Below are 26,021 nucleotides of genomic sequence, written 5' to 3'. Positions count from 1 at the left end.
TGAGGGGGGCGCGTGTGTCGCAGATTCTGATCACATGGTGTTAAGCTCTCTTTCTCTGAAGTGACTGATCAATGATCAGATTGCCCAACACTTAGCCATACCATGACCATCCATTGATGGAAAAAGGCTAAATCTGATCCAAGGACAAGGCCAAAATCTATACAATCTTACTTCAGTGAAGCAGGGAAGAACTGAAATGCACACACAGGCACACACACACACAAAAAAAACCCATATGCACACACACACACACACACACACACACAAACGCACACAAACACGCACGCACACACATACACATTCTGATGTAGCTATACCTCTTTCTTTCTCACCTGCTGCTGCTCCAGCTGAGTTTTGTTCTGACGCATAATGTTCCCTTTTTCTAACAGCTGCTTCTGGTTTTTCTCAAACTCCTCTTTCCCCTGAAACCCCAAAAATACAATCATGAGAGATGTACACACAGACATACACACACACACACACAAAGGCACACAGACAAACAGCTAACCCAAAACCAAGTCACGTAGACACAACCACAAATATCACACAGGACATATAATTATAATACAGCCAAGCTGCTTTGCATCCCATTGATGCAAAGTGACCTAGAAATTGTTGTTCTGTAATGCATAGAGATTATGACTCAATAACAAGCTGTGGAGGGGAAATTACCTTTCATATATCTAAATCTTAACATACGGACACTCTACTTCTGCACTTAAATGACTATAGGGAATGCAGGGAACGGCTGTGATCACCCCTATTTTTCAAAATGTATACATTCATGCATACACACACACACACACACACACACAGATATACATACACACAAAACACACACAAGAAGTGTTAGTAATAGCTTCTGAAGGCTTTGGTGCAGAGAACGAACAGTCCAATGAGCAGTGGCAAACACGCATACACACACAAATGCCTCTGCACTGTTCCTGACCTGCTCTCACCAGATGCAGTTCCTGTATGCTTACCATTCAAACGGCCAGTAGGTGGCAGTGTGGTACTGCAATACATGAAGTTAGCCAGAAAGGGCTTGGTTTTTTTGTTTATTGGATTCCAGCCTTGAGTCTTAATTTGTTCTCACACACAAACACAGACACTAAAAGAGGTTCTGTAACAGAATTTTTGGGTGAAACCGGGGGCTGTTGACTCTGGCAACCTTTCTGTTTGTCAGAAACACGAATCACGCAGCAGCAGGGCCCAAAAAAAGCGACCGGGGCGAAGCGTGAGGCACACGCCAGATCTTGTCCCCCCGAGGACGTTCCGCTACTGAGCACCCTTACCACAGACCCAAGATACAGGGATTCCCACACGTTGTGCTCCTAAGTACCCTTCCTGGCAAACTATGTCCCCCTCGGTAAACAGTTCCATCTGTTTTATGCAATGAAGCAAAACACAACGTTTGTTGGCAAATGATAACGATGAAACGAAATGGTCAGGGCGCCGAGGAGAGCGGATTCCAGCCGTCACCAAATCTGCATCTGATTTAAAACTAAGGAAGAGACGCTGCATTTCTGCACGTCGGTTGCTTGGAGGTTACGTCGCAGGCCACAATCAGGAGCCACCCTGGCAGTTTCTTGTGAGACCTCAGCAGAGCTGACGCGTACTTCGTGAAACCTGCATCTCCTGAAGGTAGCCCCTAATCTTACAGCAGGGACGACGTCTTAGCAGTCGGCTCGACGGGGAGTTTAATGTGCCAATAAATCGAAGGAAACGTTGATGAGGAAGACAACCATATGGGACTAAAGTATGACTAAAGACAGAGGCGACCATAAAGGATGATCATCTGCTAAAAACGTGTCTGGATAACGACAATATTTTCAAATATAGTTTCCCAAAAGAGTATCTTCAATTTGGGAGTATGGTACTAAATTTCAGGGCTTAGCAGCAGTGAAAATCCCACAAATGTCATTTTTTTCAGCATGAAAATTGATGACATTTTCTGCAATTACCCAACCATTAGAAGTTAATGCAGGATCAGGGTACAAAGATCGTCTTATGAGTCTTTTTAACCGTGCAGTTACGCATCTGTTAGAGCAAAAAATTCAATTGCAATGTGTGTTTCGCAGTAAAAACGATGGGTGTAGACTGAAAAAATATGGTCTCTCGGGACAGTGAGGTAGAAAAACAGTTATTCACCGTGTGACGGGTTGTTTTACATGAAAAATATTGATTTAGGGTCTAAAATAGGCTTTAACACTGGGGGCCTGGTGACGGTGGGTCATTTTTGACCCAGTCAAAAATCCACACAGTCACACAGAGGACTGTACCTGCTCACACACAGTCACACAGAGGACTGTACCTGCGCACACACAGTCACACAGAGGACTGTACCTGCTCACACACAGTCACACAGAGGACTGTACCTGCGCACACACAGTCACACAGAGGAGGACTGTACCTGCGCACACACAGTCACACAGAGGAGGAGTGTACCTGCTCACACACAGTCACACAGAGGACTGTACCTGCGCACACACAGTCACACAGAGGAGGACTGTACCTGCTCACACACAGTCACACAGAGGACTGTACCTGCTCACACACAGTCACACAGAGGACTGTACCTGCTCACACACAGTCACACAGAGGACTGTACCTGCTCACACACAGTCACACAGAGGAGGACTGTACCTGCTCACACACAGTCACACAGAGGAGGACTGTACCTGCTCACACACAGTCACACAGAGGAGGACTGTACCTGCTCACACACAGTCACACAGAGGACTGTACCTGCTCACACACAGTCACACAGAGGACTGTACCTGCGCACACACAGTCACACAGAGGACTGTACCTGCTCACACACAGTCACACAGAGGACTGTACCTGCTCACACACAGTCACACAGAGGACTGTACCTGCTCACACACAGTCACACAGAGGACTGTACCTGCTCACACACAGTCACACAGAGGACTGTACCTGCTCACACACAGTCACACAGAGGACTGTACCTGCTCACACACAGTCACACAGAGGAGGACTGTACCTGCTCACACACAGTCACACAGAGGACTGTACCTGCGCACACACAGTCACACAGAGGAATGTACCTGCGCACACACAGTCACACAGAGGACTGTACCTGCTCACACACAGTCACACAGAGGACTGTACCTGCTCACACACAGTCACACAGAGGAGGACTGTACCTGCTCACACACAGTCACACAGAGGACTGTACCTGCTCAGACACAGTGACACAGAGGACTGTACCACCTCACACACAGTCACACAGAGGACTGTACCTGCTCACACACAGTCACACAGAGGACTGTACCTGCTCACACACAGTCACACATAGGACTGTACCTGCTCACACACAGTCACACAGAGGACTGTACCTGCTCACACACAGTACACACGAGGAGGACTGTACCTGCTCACACACAGTCACACAGAGGACTGTACCTGCTCACACACAGTCACACAGAGGACTGTACCTGCTCACACACAGTCACACAGAGGACTGTACCTGCTCACACACAGTCACACAGAGGAGGACTGTACCTGCTCACACACAGTCACACAGAGGACTGTACCTGCTCACACACAGTCACACAGAGGACTGTACCTGCTCACACACAGTCACACAGAGGACTGTACCTGCTCACACACAGTCACACAGAGGAGGACTGTACCTGCTCACACACAGTCACACAGAGGACTGTACCTGCGCACACACAGTCACACAGAGGAATGTACCTGCGCACACACAGTCACACAGAGGACTGTACCTGCTCACACACAGTCACACAGAGGACTGTACCTGCTCACACACAGTCACACAGAGGAGGACTGTACCTGCTCACACACAGTCACACAGAGGACTGTACCTGCTCACACACAGTCACACAGAGGACTGTACCTGCTCACACACAGTCACACAGAGGACTGTACCTGCTCACACACAGTCACACAGAGGAGGACTGTACCTGCTCACACACAGTCACACAGAGGACTGTACCTGCTCACACACAGTCACACAGAGGACTGTACCTGCTCACACACAGTCACACAGAGGACTGTACCTGCTCACACACAGTCAGTGGAATGTACCTGTAAATGCACGTAGTCATAGTCCTCCATCCAGCCTTCCTCAGTGGTCTCATACGGTCTGTCGGGGGACTCCTCCTCGGCAGTAAACTTGGGCGGGGACGGCAGCGGGCGGGACTGGATGTTGCCCCTCTCGGGCCCGGCCGACTGGTAGGCGGGGCCGTTGTTGTTGTTGGCGGGCTGGTCGCCGGGGACCGGCGGGAGCGGCAGCTGCTGCTTGGTCCGTTTGAAGAGCAGGGAGGCGTTGCCGTGGAGGAAGGAGGCCAGCTGCTTGGTGTCGTCGGGCACGCCCCGCGCGCACATCACCAGCCGGTCCAGATCGTCGCCGCCGGGACAGGGCCCCAGCAGGGCCCCGGGGGCCCAGCCCGCCCCGTCCAGCGCCTGGCTGTGGCGCAGCAGGCCCTGGTAGCCCTCCTCCATCTTCGCCACCTGCCGGCCCAGCTTGGCCTGCAGGGTGCGGTCCGTGGCCTGGGCGGAGTTGGCCACCGCCCCGCGGGCGAAGTCCAGCAGGTCGCGCACGGCGCCCTTCACCCGCTCGGCCGCCTGCCGGATGGCGGGGAGGTTGGCCTCCAGCTGCTCGGGGGTCCGCCAGCCCCCGCTGACGAAGCTCATGAGGAGGGACACGGAGCCCTCCACGCCCTGCTGGAGCCTCACCAGCCGCTCCATGGCCTGGTCCAGGTCCAGGTTCAGCCTCCCGCCCAGCGAGGAGGCGGCGGACGAGGAGGAGGTGGAGGCGGAGGAGGAGGAGGAGGGCTCCTTGACGGGCACCAGGTCCAGGGAGGAGCTGGAGAGGTTGCTGCGGTTGCTGCCCGTGCTGGAGGCCGACAGGCGCTTGAAGCTGACGGCCAGGTCCTCCGAGGCGGGGTCGCGCACCACCTGGGGGGGGACGTCGTAGACGTAGTCGCCCCCGTCGTCGCCCCCCGCCGGCCTCTCGCGGGGGAAGTCGTACACGTCCTGCGGCCGCTCCGACACGCCGCCCTTGCGCAGGCTGGCCGGGATGTCGTAGATCTCCTGGCCGAAGGGGGCGGGGCCTTCCGGGCGCCGCTTGCCCGTCAGCGGCGGCGGAGGGACGTCGTAGACGTCTTCCAGGATGGCCTCCTGGAAGGGCTGGCCTTCCGGGCCTTTCTTCAGCTTGGCGAAGTGCGGCGGCACGTCGTACGTCTCCTCCCGCGGCGGCAGGTCGGGGACGTCCTTGCTCACGGACGGCGGGAAGTCGTACACCTGCGACTGGGGGCAAGCATGCAGTGTCACCAGGGATACCTTCTTTTCTGACTGATCAAGAAATACTGATTTTCAGAGCCCCAAATATGTTGACCAGAAGAAGAGGACTTGGGAATGTGATAAGCAAGCACACACATCCGGAGCTTTTGCATTCTTCAGCAGCGGACAACAGGAGAGAATGTTCAGCAATAAGGGACATTTATGGTGTGAAAATAGCACTTCCTGATTAATCACGAACAAATATTGAAAAATCACATCCATGAATCACTGATGAATTCATTTTCCTAGGGATAATGAAACATGGGTAAGATAGTTGTGACATTCTCTTACTGGTAGAGGAGAGCCAGCAATCATGGAACATGTTTTAACAGCCAATAGAACAATATGATTGTGATTGGGGGATAGCACTGCTTGGCTGATACCCAGGCTCAGAATGCCATTGGCTTTGTTTTACTGGATGTTACCATCATATTCTGTGATTGGTGGAGCTCCTTGGAAAGGATGTGCATGGACTATTTCGCCAATCAAAGTCTGAAACATGCCAAAGACCAGCAGACGCTATGTCCATGTGTGGCCAGACACTGTGAAGTATAAGCGGAGATCCCTGTGATTCAGTGTCTGAGTATTTGTGTGCGTGTGTGTGCATGCGTAGGCATTGAGCCCTCACCGTTTGTTGGGAGAGTAACTGGTTCTTCTCCACACTGGGGGGTGTGTCGTAGATATCCTGCCCACCATCTCGGCTGGGAGGGCCCTTCACCACCATGGGGGGCGTGTCATATACCTGTATGGGGGAGGAGCCACAGTTAGAGGGTGCACTTCCAGAACTGCAGTGACACAAAGGCCAACTGTACCCCAATGCCGGCAGTATTTCAAATACATGCATTTGCATATACATACATTTCATATGTAATATGAGTTGCTTGTAACTTTTTTGTATGGTTTATACTTCTGTTCCGCCTGCAATGTAGATATTCTCCTCTCTGGGATTTTTATCTCTGTGACATTTTTGTGTTTTTTCACATCTCTGACAAAACAAAGACACACAGTGAATGCGCGAGTTGAGAAGTCAGCTCTGCCCAAACACACGCCCGCCTCACATGTTTGAGACACAAACACACGTCACTGCGATGACACACATCATTGTCACGCCCGCGATGGCGCTCGTGTTGATGGGATCCGTTGAGCGTGGGATTGCGCAAGTGTATGTGTGCTCGTGCTGCTCACAGAGAAAGTGTGACTGGGAGAGGCGAAAGAACGGTTCCATTACAACACGGGGGGGGGGGGGGGGGCGGAGCAGAAGCATGTTATAAAAAAAATAACTAATTAAATCAAGCTTTTCAGAGCGTGCTGGTTTAATCCAGTATAATGTGGAGCTGGTGACAGGGTGGTTGGGTGTAACGTGCCCCCCCCACCTCCCCACTTTGTCTCCTAATCTCTCTACTCCCAGGAGGTCCCTTCCTCTCTCCTCTGATGTCCTTGTTAGACAAAAGCCGCGTTTCCACCGCAGGAACTTTCCGCAGGAACTAGGAACCTTTTGAGGAACTCCACCGCAGGGACCAGGGTCTAAATTAAGTCCCCCCCAAAAAGTCCCTTTTCGGGGGGGGGGTAGTACTTTCCAAAAGTACAGGAACTTTGGGGGTGGGGTTTGTAGCGCTGAACATTTCTGATTGGTCGAGTACTCACAGCATTTTATTTCAACTGCAATTTTTAAAAATCTGCAGCCGCAAACCAGTTAGTTTTTTGTTCATTGTGCTTTGACACATCAACATGGAGTTACAGAAAAAATCATACGACAGATGGACCGACAACAAAGTCCAAATCATTACACTGAGTTTTCAAATAAACATTAGTACAACTGCATTATGCGTTTTTCTTCATTGTTGTGTTCTTCATTAGAGTAAAGATTAGATGAGGACAGTTTGCCATTACAGTCTGGTTTCACTAAGCTTTATATTAGCTATGCTGTTTGCATTGTGGACGTAGAATTACTTCATCATAATTATGGCTGGAGTAGTCGTCACAGAAAATGGCTGGAGCACTCACGGCAAAGTTGTTTAAAATCGTGGGAAACTGAAAGAGGCATAAATCATGGAGTGTTTTTTAAAATTTTTTACTAATTTTTTAATTGAACCGATAGAGCTTAAGCGCGGAAGCGGGAAATGACTGAAATAAGAACGCGCAGCTGTAGCAAGAGTAACAAATGCTTCCACAAAAATATGTGGAAAGTTAGCGCTAGTAATAAATATGAACAATGCAGTAATAGCCTGGTGTAGCCTATCAGTCCATCACGGAAAGAAAGGTTTTTTTTGTCTTTAACATAACGTTGTTAGAAAGAGCATCCTGAAGTTGCATCACTACATAAGACAGCGTTACAGTGTGTCCCTTTAAAACAGCCGTCGCTTTTTCATACGTCAGCGGACTAATTTGCCTAATCTTCGCGGGTCTTTAGACCGCGGTGGAAAGTTCCGGCTACTTTGGGTAGAAACGCGGCTAAACATTTTACTGACTCTGTCAGTCTCTCCTTTTCCATCTGTTATACATCCCTTAAACTTCTCTTGCCCCTCTCTCATCATCCCATCCCTTTACTTGTCCATCACATCGCCATGTCACCCCTCGCCCCCCTTCCTTCTCTGTTGTGCTTCCCTCTTCCTGGTCTCACTCCATTTTCCCCCCTTCCGTCCTCCTCTCTTCCCTCTCTCCCTTTTCTGTCCAGAGAAAACAGGGAGTCCATTTAAGCTATGCCTGAATAGAGGGGTCAAAGTTCGTACCGATACACACGGTACAAGGCCCTCTCTCACGCCCCCGCAGAGGGGCAGACTTCCTGTTCATGGCAGGAGGATTGTGGGATATGTCTCAGGGCATGATGGGAACTGGAACGTGTTGCAGCCTCAGAGTAGGGCAGACACTTGCTAGCATGTCTGAGAAAGCTGAACACTACGACAGCACAACACATAACATTCTCGCTACATCACCGCAATGCTAAAGCAATATGGCATGGATGCCGTCATTGCGGTGGGATTTTTCCACCCTCTAATATATATATATATATATATATATAATCCCACAATGCATTTCAGCCCAGAGCTGGAAGCCCCTCAGGAAGAAGGGATTAATGTTTCTGAAATGTGGAATCCAGAGATGCACCACCAAGCTACGAAGACAGCGAAACTGTGGGGAAGGTGAATTATTAATCACACACTGCTACTGCACCAGGGCTTTTAAAAGCGCTAATATTGTGTGGAGGGAAAATGAATGTAAATCAATAAACCATGCCAGCTTCAGTTCACAAATGTTCCTCTCTGTCTCACCTGACTTTTGCTTTCCTTTTACTGTCTCATCCCTGGAAATGCGACCTCTTGTCGCACACAAACGTGCGTGCACACACATGCATACAAATTTACACATACACACACACACACACACACAAACACACCGCACATACAGCATATGTGTCCAATCACACACACAGGCACACCCGTAAACACACACAATCACCACACACACACATGCAGGCATAGCCTACATGCGCATACACTCGCATCATGCGCACACACCAACAAAATCTACACGCACGTACGCATACGCGGCACACACATACGCAGTAACACACACACAAACACACACGCGCGCGCGCGCGACCAGCTTCCCAGCCATGTACATATTCATGGAGCAGCGTTCTGCTGATCGCTGCAGCGGGAGATAAGCGCTCGGTGTGCGGGGAATGCCAAACGACGCGCCCTTGTGCAGTGACAGGCCGGGTCCTCCATCTCTATTAACATACGGCGAACTACGCCCCGCGACCTGCGCCCCGCTCCGCTCCGCACCGGCCCGCCGCCGGCCTCCTATAAGGGCAGATTAGCAATTCTAATTTCGGCCAAAACAAGGAGGCGGGATCTGTTCGGGGGGGGGGGGGGCTTGGAAACGGAGCTGGGAGATAAAGAAGAGGGGTCACTTTGAATGCAGACATCAAAGGGAACCGACAGGCCTTTCGCTTCAAGAGCATATCAGAGAGAGAGGGAGAGGGAGAGGGAGAGGAGAGAGAGAGAGTGAGAGAGAAAGAGAGAGAGCGGAGAGAGAGAGAGGAGAGAGAGGTAATGTGTTTGGCTAAATTTATGTTCATGCTCCAATGTCCAATGCTTTCTGTATTTCTATATGTACGCTTTGGCAATATTTACTCATGTATTTCATGCCAATAAAGCATTTTGAATTTGAATTTGTGAGAGAGAGAGAGAGAGAGAGAGGGAGGGGGTTAAAAAAAGGAAAGGGAGGGAAGAAAGAGACAAAACACCTCGTAAAGGCGACAGCGTAGCTTAGCGGCGCGCGCGGGTGGGCAGGCAGATTTGTCACGCCTGGCCTTCTCGTGTTCCGGCGGCGGCAGGCTCTGATTGGAGGGAATTAAGCGGCTCCCTCTGCAGCGAACGGCGCCGCGACGCCTCGTTTCCACCCTCATCTGCGCGGCCGCCTTTCCCCGGCCGCCTGCCTCAATTCCACTCCCCCCACAAACTCCCCTCCCCCCAAGCAAAGGCAGGCACTGGGGGCATACGGTACAACAGTACTATAAGGGGTCCTGTTTTTTTCAGTTTACGGAAAGACAGAAAAGCCCACGTTCAGAGCTATTCAACTGCCGTGTGGCCTTTGTCATCTCCGGAGGTGTGCATGGGTGCCCATTCATGCTGTTTCTCTGTGCTATTCTCCACAGGCAGGCCAAGGTTAAGCAAGGGAAGCAGAGTGTGGGGTCTACACTCACGGAAATCAGTGGTTTAGCGAAAGGATATACAGTCCTTCTCTTCACTTCTTTCCCAGTATCTTCAGGTCATTCCTCGCCTTTTCACATTTTCCCTTTCCTTCTGTTTAATCTTCATTTTTATCTCTCTTCCCTCTTACTATCCTTCTTTCTCACTCCTTCCCCCTTTTTCTCTCCCCATCCCTCTCTGTATCCCTCTCTCCCCCTCCCCCCCACTCTCTCTCTCTCCCCCTCTCTCCCCTCTCTCTGACATTTCGTCAGGGAGCAGATTGTCAGCTGAGTGAATGGGTCTTAGTGCTTATCGTGGCTTCAGGACACCACAGAATGATTTCCCATTTATGGGAGGAAATGATGAAAAGCCAAGTTTATTGTGCTTCAACCTTCAAACAAACACACTCCTTCTCAAAGGCACAGGGGTCGCCGCCGAGATTCTAAAGTGAGAAAATAACACATCTTTTTTTCCCCCCTGATGCATCCTGAAGCAGAAGCATGCTTCCCTTGCAAATGATGTATAACCTTTCTAAAAAATAAACATGCGATCGGAGGGCCTCTGTCAGTTTTAAACCGTGTGAAGAGACACGATTTCACGTTCCATACACATCAAATATTAATACGGGACGAAACACCGCAAAGAGAGAGGACTGGTCTGGAAGTGAGTCTGAGCCGTCGGAACAAACAATATTCTAGCATCCCTAAATCTTAAGGGATGCTAGAATTACTGCTTAATCGCAGTGGCCTGAGGCCGTCCACATACAGGTATGAGAACTGTTGGTAACTGTAGGCGGGAGTAGCATGACGAGAGGGGCAGTGGTATAGAGAGGTGTGCAGACAGAGGAGACGGAAGCGGGTATGGGTGTAGATACAGGCGACGGAGGTGGGTGTTGGCGTAGGTAAAGCTGACGGAGGTGGACATTGGTGGAGTGGGCAGGGCGAAGCGCTTACCTGCTGGTTGTACTGCGCTCTGGTAGGGGGAACGTCGTATATGTCCTGGGAGGGAGGCGGGTGGCGGGGGACGTCATACTCGTCCTGCTCGTTCTTCCCTGTTTCGTACACATACATCTGCCCCACACGCGTAGGCACCACCACCTGAGAGTGACAGAAGAAGAGAGGGAGAGAGAGAGAGATGAGGGATTAAGAGGATATTCATATTTTCTGCAGGGAGGGTGCACTTGTAATAGATATTTTCCCTAGTGGTCCCTACGTAGATTTCTCATTTTGTGGATTTCACAAATGCCGGAACACTTTGCGAATTACTGTCAAGTAATGTCCAAGGTCAACAGAAGACATGGACCGATAATAGCTTGGTGCCAGTTTATGCCGACAGAAACATTAGACGGTGAAAATTAATTGTGATATCACACACGGCCCTTGTTATTAAAAAAATCTCTTAGTTCTGGCACAAGTCATTCATATCATTCATTTTTTTGGAGCCAGCCAGAAACTATGGCATTCAAACCATAAAATATTATTTATTATCTAAAATATTATGACACATTGGCTAGCATGCTAGTACACTACGACACCCACCTCCCCTGCACCCACTCACTCCCTACACCCCCTCGCCCTAAAATTCCTTCCCAGCACGAATGAGCACGAACACACCCACACAATAACGCTCATTTCCGAGAGACAGCCGAGATTAACCCGGACATCTGAAAACAAACGGGGTCCTGGTTGGGTCGTCGTGGGAACAGGGGCTGCCCTATTGTCTGCCTGTTTACTCACAGCATTGTAGCCCGGGGGGCTTTTTTCCCACCGGCCCAGCCTGGGAAAAGACAACCTGAACGGGTCATATTTACATAAGACCAGACAGTGGCATTACCGCTCAGCCCCGGTCACAGGGACCACGCGGAGGGCTTCCCGCTTATTCTTCCTCGAAGCCCAGGGCACACAGCACAGCGCAGCTTCAATCTGCGCTCACCTGGCTGACCTCAGGTGAGCCTCCAGATTTATGAACATTCCGAGCATTTCAGACATTCCGCGTGGTTGATACTGGCACTTAATTGCGGGCGGCGGTGCATGCTGGAAAATTCCGGAATGGAAACCGTGCCCTTGCTGAGGAGCTACGGAGTTTCTACTGTTCTGTTCAGGATGTAAATGCTACTTGCTAAAAAAAGAGTACTTTGTGCTATATAATATACCCTGCATACATTTTGAGAGAATGCATAAAAAATCTATGAAAGAAAACAAAAGATATTAATTTCTGAAAAACGAATCAAGATTCAACAAGTGTAATATATTTAAACTGTTGGATTCTGTTCCACATGGAGCAAAGCTAAACTATTTACATACTCCTAATGCAGATTTCTCCCCTTTTCCCTGCTTGCGCAGTACTGCCGGCCGCCACTAGAGGCGCGTTTCGGTTCGGGATCAGCTTCTCCCCTCGACTCTCCCCAGTCACTTAATCTCCTCTGAGAATCAGTCGCCTCCAGTCATATGTTATTTCACTCGCTATCAGAGCGAGGTGAACATCTCTGTTTATTTACAGGGGAATGCAGTGGAAACTCTGCCAAGCTAACACGCTACACACCGCCTGATTCTGCACTTCTTCCTCTCTTTCCTTTTCTCTCCCACTCATCCCTCTTTTGCTCTTTTCTCCTCCTCCCACACACTTTCCTTCTCTGTCTTTCACTCTACCTCATCCTCACTCATGTCTTTTCTCATAGTCAGGAGTTAGTGAGTGTCTCTTCTATTGTACAGTCATATCTTTGAGGCAAGGTGGTCTTGCAGATCAGATACTTTATACTGCATTATTACACTATTAATTACAGTGTAAATCCAATGTTTGTGATGAACAGGCATATTAATTTGCTCTGAGATGGAAAATGCAGGTTACAGAAAGTAAAAGTCCACTCCAGTATTTTGTTCCGATCCCCTGGATTTGCTCATTAGCACAGTTCTTCAGCCAGGAGGTAGAACTTGTGAAATCAGCTGGCTGAGCTCATGGGAGGAAGGAACACATGGCAGGACTTACTTTCTTTCAGACTTACTTTCAGACCCCTGGACTTTCCACCTCTGCTCTGACACCAGCTCACCCGCTTGCTTTAATGAATCAGCAATACTACCATGCAAGGACGTTGCTTCATCGATCTACATAGGTGTTCTATTTCACTGTGTTAAGATTTAACCTACCCTGATCTGGGCTATTCTGGGCTTTCTGACGAAGGCTTTGATGGAACAATGGCCACAAACGTTTTCTTTAGTTGGTTCTTTTGGCCCTTTTCCTCAAGTTATTAGAAATAATTATACAGATGCTGATAAATGCTAGAAAGGGAAAGGGAAAACATCACATACAGTACATAATCCTCACAGTTCTTCAAGTGAACATTGCAGATATTAAGAATGTGAATTTTGATTTCAGATTCCAATATTCTATGGCTCATTCAAACGATTATACCCCCCACCGCTGCCCATGAAATTCCGGTTCATTCTGTGAGAGTAATGACTCATCGCAGACAGATCTGCACATGCTCAAGCTTTCAGCCAGGAAAATTAATAATATCAATAAATTATCTGTTATTATATGCAGGGTTCTTGAGCATTCCTTCATGCATATTGATGAGAAAATAGAAAACTGTGGATCTCTGTTCTTTTTTCCAATTAATGAAACAGGCATTTGCATACCGACCCCAGTAATCAATTTGTGTGATCTCATGGTTGAATACCTGAAAGCTGAAACAACGGTCTTCTCCCCTTCAAGATAGATGGCATTTATGCAGATAATTGGTTAGGTTCGTAAGCTGCTCAGGCCATGTTAAACAGGCTACACACAGTGTACCTCACGGGAATCGATGGGTCCGCTGTTGACCAGTGAAACAGCAATATGCCTGGTCATCACCCACTCCAGTCTGTTTACCAAACACGCGCTGTGCGCTCCAGCCCTGTAGCCATGACAACCGCCGTGAGAGACGGTGGCCCTTCAGGGCTGAAGAAACACACACAGAAACGCCACGTACAGAAACCACACAAAGCAGCGAGCACCAACCATCAGCAGCGACTGTGCAAGCTTCTACACCAACCAGGCGTCCATCTTATCCATTGGGCTTTCGTACCAACCAGCCAATTTGGATATATTTGTTTTTAAATATATATATATTTTTTCATAGCCAATGGTGATTTCCACACAGCAGCTGCTGTCGACCATGGGATTTCTGCACACTGCATGTTGATTTCTAACTTGGGCGTAAACCAATCACTAGGGCTAAAAATGAGTCATGGACTAACATAGAAACCCACCCTTATACTGCTTGTGTCACATGACAGCATTGTGGTAGGGAGGCTTTCTGGCTTTTTTTAAACCTAGTTCCAATCGTAGAGTCTCATCTGTACAATCTGCCCACAAAAAAAATTGCAATAACAATAATGAATGAAAAATGCTAAATTATGGATTTCAAATTAGCCTCAGCATGGAGTGTGACACAGCACCAGACTTGGCTACACAAATAATGTTCCATGAGTCATATTTCTGATGACTTGTGCCAATAATATGATTAAATTCATAATATCTGTAACCAACTGCCATTTGCTCTTTAGAAAATGACGATGCAGTCACTACCTTTAAATAATTGTGAGATTCAGTGTGGGGGAGGCTTACTGATGTATCAGCTACAATACTTCATTATAGTTTATCTTTATTATGATAGTTTATCATTATCATCTTCTGGAAAGGCCATCATAGTGTCTGATATCCCAAATGTAATAAGAACTGTTGCACCTCAATGAACACACACACACCCACACACACACACACACCATTCCCTACATCCACTCTATACAAACTCACACACATTGACCCTCCCCCAAAAAACAAGCCAAAACAAGCATGTACAGACACATGTAAACCACATAAACACACACACACACACACACAAACAGACAAACACACACACACACACACGCACACACACACACACACACACACACTCACACACACCACTCGACCCCTGGGTTCGGTGGAAGCCTCCTGTTTGCAGAGCTTCGTTGCTGCGGCGGTGCCTGGATAAAGCTGAAGAATCATCTCGCATTCCTGGCTAATTAGACGGCGAGACGCTCCATGATCTTGTAGCAATATTTGCTCTCCCACTCAAACGGCCTGTCTGTTCTCCTGAATAATGTAAGAGCCGTCCGAAGAGAGCCTCCGCTAAATAGCCAATTAAATCATTAGACATTAAACAAACCTGACAAAGTGCCTCCATTAATAGCCGCGTCCTTTGCCCCCAATTCGAATGCCACCCCACTTCTGATTCCGATCATAATCTTGCAGGAACGGGAGTTCTGAATCACACTCTTCATATCAGAGCACCCCCCCCCCCCCCCCCAAGCCCTGCCAACCCACCCACTGGGAGCTATCACGATCTCTTGATGGTTGCTGTGGAGACAAGTTAATTAAACAGCAGAATCAGAGGTTAATATCTGCCCCATCTGGAGGTCTAGCTTTGGAACGATCTGGAATTGTAATCTGTGACTGTACTAAATTATAAATGGTAGACAAATGTTAGCAGGTACAATAACCTGGGGGGGGGGGCACCCCACTCTCTCTTTGTCTTTGTCTTCCTGTCTTTCTCTTTACTCTCAGTCCTTTGTTTTCTCTCTCTCTATTTCTCCTCATTCTTTTCGCCCAATCACCCTTCCTATTCTCTCTCTCTACTGATGCATCGCTACATTTCGAGGCTGGGTTTGACGCTTTATTTGAGGTTTCAGAGATTATTACATTAGTTAAATTGATAATGGTTGTTTTATAAAGCTCTCTCTCTCTCTCCCTCTCTCCCTCTGTGGTGTCGTCTCCACACCCATTAACACAGAAGCAACAAGTGTTGCATTTCACAAGTCCGCTTATATAAATATAACAATCTAAAACACACAAACACAACCACACACACACACACACACACACACACTGGGTTTCTGTTTATCGAGCGTGTGTCACGCCAGTTCAGTGGAGAGCAGTAATGGAAACCAGTCAATTCTGCTCCAGTGGGATAATGACCTCTTAACCCGCCACCTCTGGGTAAAGACGTGCCTCCCAAATCATTTAAACAGGTTAAGATAAAAACATTATCACTATATTAGCACCTCGAAGAATTCACAGCCCTCCCCGCCAAAGCCCAATGATGTAAACTTTAACCTCAGTGAAAAGGAAAATTAAGTGTCCCACTGAGGTGGGAGGGGATGGGTGACAGATGTGGTACATCAGCATATCCAATAAGGATCAATACCCCGCATAATCAATGGGTATAGAATGGGAGGGGGGGAGGACACACATATTGGGCCTGAATCTTTATCTGATGGTGACTAATAGGGATATCAATGAGTACCCTGGTGGGGGTGAGAGGAGGAGGGAAACAAGCCAGGGAGACCAGCTGTCACAACACTCTTCTGAACTTCAGATGATGATGTCACAAAAGCAAGGGGCGTGTCGATGGAGAACTGGAACAATGGGAGACCTGACTGTTCACCATCACTACTGCAGACAGCTGCTAAGGATAACTCACAACCTGCCACGCACCAGAGAGACAATACCGAACCGGGGACCAGACTCCCCGATGGCCACACCTCCCAAACACATAAATATCCATCTCAGTCGCCTCACTTCTTAAGCTTGGTGACACATGCCATCACTCCGACCACTTTCTCCAGAGAATGTCTGCATGTGGCATTCAAATTTTGCCCTATGGCCTGGTTCTGTTGTCACTAACGTGAGAAAATAAGCATGAGAAATTCATACGGTTTCATCTTGGTTAATTGCTTTCTGTTTACTACCCCTGAGGCCCGCGAGGTAGTTCTCCAATTGAGCTGCAGCTCCCAATATGCAAATACTCCTCCAGAATCACACCGTTCGTTTTTTTTTTGAGAAAATATGAATGCCATAAACTGCTGTTCTGCGCCAGTATGATATTGCTTAGCTGCCCTGTACCCCCGCACAAGCCACATTCTTAGCACAAACGAATGATCATTCAAAAGCTGCTGGGGTAAGCAGGCTCTAACATGTTCGGCTCTTTCTGTGGAGAAATGAAACCATATAAAAACCATAAATAAAAAAGATTATTTCAGATGAGGGAGGGGAGGGGAGGGGGCCAGCCCAGTTCACTGTGTACTTGGTGTGTTCGCTGTGTGAGTAATCATCTTAAACCTTTCTCCACCCTGAAGAAAGCCAGAACTCACTGACTGGCTTCTGCCAATGCCAAACTGTGGATTTAATTTTCTCTCTTTCTCTTTCTCCCTCTCTCTCTCTAACACACTCCTCTGTATAAGCAGGACTATCCCCTGTGCAACAGATCCTGGATTAAAGGCATTATCTCTACTCGCACAACAGGGACAATCATTTCATCTTGTGTTTATCTTGTATAAAAACAGATTACACAATGCCTTAATCCTAATTCTGCATCCTCGCAGAAGCAAGCTTCTTCCATGAAGTCTTGTCACTTCCTCCCCAGAAACTGCTGAGTGGAGTTTCATTTTAGATTTACAAGAGAGGGCTGTGGGATGCAAAACCTCCAGAGGAGCCTTGGCTATCAAACAGAACCTGGGTTACCTCAGATGAGCCTCGGTTTGCAGCGTATGTACGTGTGCCGTTTTTGGTGCGATCCAAAATGGCTGCCTGCACCTGAGCCGATGGCCGCTCGGGCGTTCCTGATGTGCACATCCCGTATTTGTGAGGCTGCTCGCCGGCTCTTGACGGAGGAGGGGATCCTAACGCTCGCGTTTCACGGCGCTTTCGAGCCCTCGCAACGAAGAAAGACCGACGAATTACGCTGATTACCTGTGGACGCGGCTCAGGAGGTAGAACATCTCTTTTCAGGTGTGAACCATCGATTACGCTTGAACAAGGTCACGCTCACGCAGGAGAAAGAAACGGTAAAAAAGGCTTTCTTTCTTTCTTATTTCCACCTGACACCCCTTTGCGCCTCACGCCGACCTACTGTGGCATCTGGAGCCGGTCAACATGCCGGACGGGGGCCGGCCCGCCGCGGAAATGCCTCCCGGTCAGCCTCAGGTGTAAATCACCCGGCACCTCAGATCAGAGCTAAAGGACAGTGATAAAGTTCACCTCATTATTCTCAGAAGGGGTCGGACAGAAGGGGCTTACAGGAGAGAGATGAAATGTGTGTGCCGTGAGGAGAACAACAGGAGGGAGACTGCATGGGAATTCCACCCGCGCGGGCCCCCCCCCCGCCATGACGGCCCGCCATCTGTGGCACAAGCTGTTCTGTCTTCTAAGTGGGGGGGGCGAGTGGAGGGGGGGGACAATAGTCTTTGGATCTAGGGGTGCAAGGGGTCGATCGTCGGCAGCAAATGACTTTTGGCTTTTGTTGTTCTTCTCCAGCTGGCGATGCATTCCGCTGGTTGTACACCAATCCCCCCACCCCCCACCCCCCACCCCAGTGCCCTCCTTCTGTCATACCCCTGATCAGGCTCAGTGGGGGGGGGACGCAGTCCTACAGCTGCCACAGGTTAGAGGCGGCATCAGCTGCGACCCCGCCGCCGGTGGGCCATGGCAACGGGACTCCGGCCACACCGGGGTCTGCGCCCGGATTGGCCGAGGGGCCAGCTCCAGCGCTCAGAGACTGATTTATGCAGGGAGGCAGCGGGCCGCGTCTGGGCCGGGGTCCCCTCCGGCTGGAGGACGGGAGGGGGGACGGAGAGAGTGTCACAATGCAAGGGAGGGGGGGGGGGGATCAGGGTTCCTGTACACAGATCCCAGGGCTGGTTTTACAGGGCTGATAAATGCTCGCTCACAGAGGGTCCCTGGCACTAGCATAACGCAGGAGAGCGCCTCTGGGACCCAGACAGCAGCGGGGAAACATGGGGCCCACTGACCAAGGACCGCTGGAATTTTTGGTGGGGGGTGTGGTGATGCAGGGTAAAGGGGAGTGTTTTGGATTTTGGGTGGGGGGCATTCGCAATAAAGATTTGACCCCTCCACCCCACCCCCCCCCCCCCCCCCCCCCCGCAGCCTGTGGTAAAGGAATTACCAGCCGCTAATTGACTCCACACTTGTGTTGGGGAGGTGTGGCGGCACGCGACTGGCAGGCTGTGCGGCATGTGTTGGTCTGGGCTGGGTGGGCCGGGCGGGCCGGGGGCCGCGGAACCTTCCGGAGACGGAGAGGGGCCGGCGCTCTAATCCCCTCGGCCCCGCTGGCTCTGGGCATGTGTCCCGCGCAGCTGCCATGGCTGCTGCACGGCAACCCTCCACGGCAACCAGTCCCTCCGCCTCCTGCGGTGTGCTGCCCGTCCTCTCCCCTCTCCAACCAACCCTCCCTCCCTTCTTTTTGTCTCTCTCCTTCCCTCTTCTTCTTTCTATACCTTCAATCCCATTTCTCCCCTTCACTGGTTTTCCCTCTCCCCTCTTTCTTCATTTATTTCCCTCTCTCTCTTCCCGTAACTCCCCCATGCTGCCTCTCTGTCACCCTTGACTCTTTCTCTCTCTATATAATCTGCCCTTTCATGTCCCTCACACTGTGGCAAGCAGAGAGGTCCCGCACCTCCTCTCTTTGTGTCTCTCTCTCTCAGCCTCTCTCTTTCTCTCGCTCTCGCTCTCTTTTCTTTCTCTCTCCCTCAAACACGCTGCCCTGAATAAGTAGGCCCAGCAGTCTCGGCGCGACCTCATCCGAAACGCCATGTGTACAGTCCCCTCCTCCTGCCCCCCCCCCCCCCCGCTCCCCCCTTCCCCACACACCCTCTCCCTCTGCTGCTGGCAACACTACAATCACGCCGTCTCCAGCCGCCTATTAATAGAAAGTGATGTGATTGCATCTCCCGGGAGACAGCATCCTCGCAGCCCGCTGCCGTTGGCAACACTCCTGAGACCAGACTCAGTTTGTCTCATCATGAAGGAGAAAGGAAGACAAAACAGACCCTTGCTTTCCATCTCTGCTCGAGCAAATTAGCCGTCCAGGGCACGACATAATGGGTTATTTCTGTCATATTTATTAGATTTCGCAATTATACGAACAGACGACTGTCTTTACTTAATAACGCAGGCTTAATGTCATTATTTAACAAAAGCCTGATGTTTGTATCACTCTTTTCTGTGTCCCCAGCATGGCATCTGATCCCTCCCATTCTCCCTTTGTAAACTGGGCACCAGCTTCTGGCTCTTCCAGTTTCTTTTTTCATTAAAAAAAAAATAAATAAAGAAAGAAATCAAAGCCGGACGTTCGTGAGAACGGAGGAAAAAAGCTACAAAACATCAAACACTGCGGCTTTAAAGAGGTGGGCACTCACCTTCAACCCTAACAAACATGTACGCGCTCTCACAAACACATGCACACACACACACACACACGCACACACCCACGCGCACACACACACACACACGCACTCTCACAAACACACGTACACACACGCACACACAAGCACACACACGCACACAGCACACACACGCACACACACACACACACACACACACACCCCACACGACACACGCCCTCACAACACTACTCCCCGCCTGATGCACGCTCGCACAAAGCAACAGCACAACACACAGCAGCCACAACACATCCCAAATGCCCACGACCACACGCACTCCAGCATACTCCCCGCCTTTGATGTGACAGCGGGCACAATGACGGTTAGGGAGAATGCTGGTTGCTCTGAGGCAAAGCTCAGAAGCCCCGCTGCACGGTCCCACCCTCCGCTCTGATCCCGCGACGGAGGCCGCGGTGGTATGACGGGTGGGAAGGAGCCCGCGTGAACCAAACCTCCTCTTCATCACCCCGCTGCTTTGCGCTCCAGGCACCCGCTCCTCTAATCGCTCCCGTCCCTCGCCTCCTTCCGTCTCCCTCTCCCTCTTTTTCCACATTATCAGAGCAGAAAATTAATACCTGCGGGTTGCGAAGAGATCACAGCGTCCAGGAAGCAAGGTACCTGAAAACTCACGAGTGCTTAGTGACCTCCGTGCACCCCTACTGCGTGAGCACACATACACGCTCTCTCTTTCTCTCTCTCTCAGACACACACACACTCAGACCCTTTTCACAGAACACACACATACACACACATATACGCTCTCTCTTTCTCTCTCTCTCTCAGACACACACACACTCAGACCCTTTTCACAGAACACACACATACACACGCATATACCATACACACACACACACACACACACACGACCCATTTTACACACACACACACACAAACACACACACACACAGACCGCTTTCACACACACACACACACACACAGACTCAGACCTCTTTCACACACACACACACACACACAGTAGGAGAGAGATGTTGGTTTGTGGACAGCAGGTTAGCGGGCTACTTCATGTGTGCGCCCTACTTTCTGCCTCAGGGGAAGGCCAGGAGGCACTACCAGCAGCCCTGGTCGCGCAGGGCTTGAGGCCCAACCATTTAAGTCCTCGCCCCACCCACCCAAACTCACCCCAAAACCTCCCATCACGCAAACAGGCCAATCAGAGAGAAGCATGGGAACAATAAATAATCACATTTTACAGAATACCCACATTCATATTGAGGTTCTGCTGGCTCTCTAGTTCCACTACAGCTGAGCAGTGACAGAGGAGTGAAAAGGACAGGGGGGATTCACCCGGAATACAAGCACAGCGCTGGAGTCTCCTCTATGGCTACCCCGTTCCCTGCCCCAAACTACCACCGCCACCACCACCGCTACAGTGCGCTTCTGGACCGCAGCCAGAGAAAGTTCTGGAGCTGTGTGTGGAGCGGTTTGGCAGGACGCCGTGTCAGCGTCGCCCGGCTGTTTCGGCACGCGTGGGGACTGCGTGGCGACATAAAGCCAAACCCCCCCCCCTCCATTTTAAAAAAGGCACCCGACACAAAGTGCAGGAATTACGGCTACAAGATACACTTCAAATCTTCCCGTTGAGAGGCAACCACACGCCCCCCCTGCCCACCACACGCGACTGCATTTTCACGGAGACAGGAGCGAGGGGAGGCCTTCCAGGAAACCGAAGGGTTCTGAAACGTGACGCAAAATTCCGCGGAACGCGTTCCAGCGTTCCGCAATGGAATCTCTGGGATTGCAGCACGAGCTGCCAGGAGCTGAAGAGGTCGCCTCGGAATGTTCTGGAAGAAGCCGAGGAAGACCACAAAATTACAGGCCTGCGAAGGGTTGTGGGGGAAAAGCCCAACGCGCGCCGCACACCGCCGGTCTCTACTTCCTGGAGCTGAAAGCTCTTCATCGAGAGAGAGAAACCAGCATCTGCGCCATCGTCAAGGGAAAATCTTAAGACAAAGACCGAGGTCATCTATTGGCTGCCTCACGACCAATGTCACACCTGCCAGGAAAGCCAATATCAAACCGCCCTATCATCTCTCTCTTGCACTCTCGTTCTCTGATTTTCTCTTTTTGCCACACAAACACCCCACACGCTCACACACACAAACACACACACCACACACACCACAAGAAATGCATACGTGGAGGAGCGACAGCACTGTGTAACAATTGAAGCATCACACTGCTGACGGTGACAGCATCTCACGGAGTCAAAAGAAACTCAAACCTCTCCACTCTCCCCCATCTATTATACCCCTCCAGCCCCAATCACACACACACACACACACACACACCACACACATGCACACACACCACACACACACACACACCATACACACGCACACACACACACACACACACACACATGCACACACACACACACACACACACACACACACATACACACACACACACACACACACACACACACATGCACACACACACACAAACACACACACCTACACAAGCACACACGCACATGAGCACAGACACACACACACAACACACACACCAACACATTCACATGAGCACACACACACACACATACACAGACACACTGCCTTGCTCCTGCAGATAAGAACCCTCCACTCCCAGTGCCCCCCCTCCCACTCTAAGGTGCGTGCTCTGCCTCTTCAAAGAATCACCAGATTACACATTAACTTTCAGAGCAGGCAACCTGAAAAATTTGTGCAGAATCTTAATCATTCCCTCACCTCATCTGATAGTGAGAGACAGAGAAGGAGAGAGGGAAAGCTTTCTTTCCCATAATGCCTTGTGGTAATAAGCCTTTTGTGTTTTATCAGCCTTTCCTGTACTTAAATCATATGAAGGTAACACACTCACCTCTATCATCATCTGTCTATCACTCATAAAAAGGGGCAGGGCTTGAAACCCCCAGGGCTACACTCCAATCACATTTCAGAACACACAGCCCTCTGAGATCACACACTGCACCTGTGCCAAGGAAGCAGTGACAATAAACACAGCTTGTCAGAGCAAAAATGGCAGTGACAACACACTGCTGGCTTGGGTCAATACACACTGTGCGTGCGTCAGCATACAGCATACATGCACTCGGCCTGTATCAGGGAGTGGCAGCCAGCACACACACACACACACACACACACAAACGCAAACGCTTGCACACACACACACGCATACACACACACACACACACACACACACACACACACGTACACGCACACACACACAAGCTCATACACACACACACACACAGACACACACACGCATACACAGACACACACACAGACACAAACACTTGTGCGCACACACGCACACACACACACACACACACACACCTCATAAATGCTCTTAGGTCTCCTTTATAGTTCAAACGCCTACTGTTTCATTAGAACAGCGTTTCCCCTAAGTGGCCACAGCGGGTCTTTGGTTAATGACTAACTGCGTTGGGACGCCTACAATAACAGGAAACCCGCACAAGATCACCAGGTCACAGCATGATCCCAGCCGCGTGTGTGCTCTCACACACACACGTCCTGTCATGCTGTTTCAACGTTCAGTGAACGTCGAAACAATGTTCATCCCAGCCACCGCGTGCAGTAAGGCAGCGAGCCATTGTCGCAGACAGAAAGCCTGTCCTCACAGGATCCTGGGTTCAGGCCCCTGCAGTGCATTATGGGAACACAGGCAAACAAAGATGTGCACGGGACGTCCCACAGAGAGATGAGCGCTCTCTCACATGCAGTATAGGGCGGGGAGGGGTTCTTTAGCCCTGTACCCCACAGAGACCCTCTCCCCACAGAACACAAACCCTGTTAACTGCGCCCCGCATTGTGTTGCCCTACTTTTTTAATTGATTTCCTTTCTCGTCTCCTGCTCACAGCTGGCGCTGCGTACGTACACAGCCACCCAGGGCTTCCGCACTTAGACCCAGAACCGGTAAAGACCGGTTTTGAAACGTATCCAGATCTGCGCAAATTTGTCTGATTTTCGGCTTCCTTTTCTCAGGAAAGGGAAGGATCCCGTCCGCAGAAGGTCGACCGGTACCCCACAGGGATTGCCTGGCTCCTGATAGGTCTCTGCTGCGGAGGATGTGTTCCTCCGCATCATCATCATCATCAAGAGTTCAAAGGTCATCGTGAATGATACTGTTAATTACACAAAGCAGTGCAGCTTCAGAAAGCCGCTAACCAGCTAGCTTTAGCTGTTTAGCTGCTGATGATGATGCTACTTGATACAACAAAGATTCTGCCTCAAATGTATTCAAATAAGTTTTGTTTTCACATTACAGTTAAATCTACTGATTTGCAGCTGATTTTTAGTTTTGCATTTGAGAAACAGCTACCTGTCACTAACTAGTGAAATTCACTTAAGAAAAATGAACTTTTTTTCTTTTTTCCATCTGAGTCAGAAGCACTGCGGGACATGGTCAACCCCCTGCCAGCCCTAATGCTCAGTCACAGCTAGCTTAAAAGGCTAAAGGGAGCACACACAGCTAATTAGAGCCCTCGTTTGGAGGCAGGGTACATTCTGAGCACCAGCCTTCTCTTTTGGCTCATCTAAGTTGTTTGTTTTGTGTCCCAGGTTATCTGACACGGAAACTGTTGCCGTGGAGCGGGGGCTGGCGGCAGTTACTGGTAGTTAGTGGGGGCGAGAGTGTAATTCCAGAGCACAGCAGATAGATCAGAAGGAAACCCGGAAAATCAGAGCCCCGAACAGGAGCGCAGCCCGAGACCCCTGAGGGCTGAGGGGCCCGTTCCAGGCTCCGCGAAGCGTGCTGTGGCTTAGCGGCACGCGCGTCGCCCCGCCGCCCTCCGCCCAAATTTCAAATTCCCCCTTTGGTGTTCGGTGCCGCCGGAGGACCGCAGTTGTCCCAGCTGCCCTCCCTTAAGACCCCACCCGCGAATGCCTTGGCACAGCTGAGGAAGACCTGCGCCCCTTCAAAGGCATAGCCGTGATGCCCGCCCAAAGCTGAAAGGCTGGCCAGTGGGTAACCCCCCCCCCCCACCCCTGGGCACTACTTCCCCAACTTACATACCCCATGTTTTTTTCTGAAATGCTGCCGTTACCACTTCCATACAAAAAGCAGAAACATTTTTTGCTGACTTCCTCCCTTCAAAGGTACCTCATCGCCTGCTTTGACCCACTATTGTAGCCACAGTCGAGTGCATGCAAATCCAGCCAAGCCACAGACTAGCTGGCACCAGAGCTTCAAAAATATCGACCGTTCTATTCTTACATACTAAGACTCGCGTTTGTTTGGTTAAATAACGATCTGAAATCTAAGAATCATGGCTGAATGATACGGGTGGCGATACCTCACAGGCCTCGTCATCGCGATAGCCCTTCATCTTGATGTTCGATGGCCCGCCGAGCGGAAAGTATCGCGTTCCGTTAAAGTCGGCCTCGCCCGGGGTCATGTGACCGGTATCAGGCCGAGGCTCGCTGATGGTTGGTCAGTCGGTGTGAACGGTGACCCGAGGCTAAAGCCAGATTTTCTACACAAACACGCGGCTGGCTTGTCCGACACTGATTGATGTGAAAGGGAGTGGTCTCTAGCCCTCTTTTCCCCGTTTCCATCGCTATGGAGACAGTTCCCCTCTGCTCTCCTCCACACACAGCTGAGCCACAGGACGGGGAGAATGGAGGGACGATACAGAGAAGAGGAGAGGAGAAAGGATTGAGAAACAAAAGAGAATGGAGAGGAGTATGAAAAATGAATGAAGGAACAGAGAAA

The 26,021-nt window shown here is 50.1% G+C and overlaps 1 protein-coding gene across 3 annotated transcripts in view; it reads right to left on the bottom strand.

Moving 5' to 3' along the window:
* The window catches only part of bcar1 (BCAR1 scaffold protein, Cas family member), a 102,256-nt gene that overhangs the window by 2,533 nt on the left and 73,702 nt on the right, over positions 1–26,021 (bottom strand). For 2 of the 3 annotated variants that reach the window (XM_064335413.1, XM_064335412.1), the window contains exons 3-6: positions 10,982–11,125; positions 5,963–6,076; positions 4,078–5,301; positions 333–422 (exon numbers count right to left, since the gene is read on the bottom strand). In XM_064335413.1, the coding sequence (XP_064191483.1) occupies positions 333–422; positions 4,078–5,301; positions 5,963–6,076; positions 10,982–11,125 (1,572 nt within the window). The remainder of the gene's footprint in view (positions 1–332; positions 423–4,077; positions 5,302–5,962; positions 6,077–10,981; positions 11,126–26,021) is intronic. The other variant, XM_064335414.1, reaches the window with a different exon arrangement.

This window comes from Anguilla rostrata, chromosome 5 (assembly GCF_018555375.3).
Source record: "Anguilla rostrata isolate EN2019 chromosome 5, ASM1855537v3, whole genome shotgun sequence".
NCBI lineage: Eukaryota > Metazoa > Chordata > Actinopteri > Anguilliformes > Anguillidae > Anguilla > Anguilla rostrata.
This window is presented reverse-complemented; position numbering and strand designations above follow the sequence as displayed.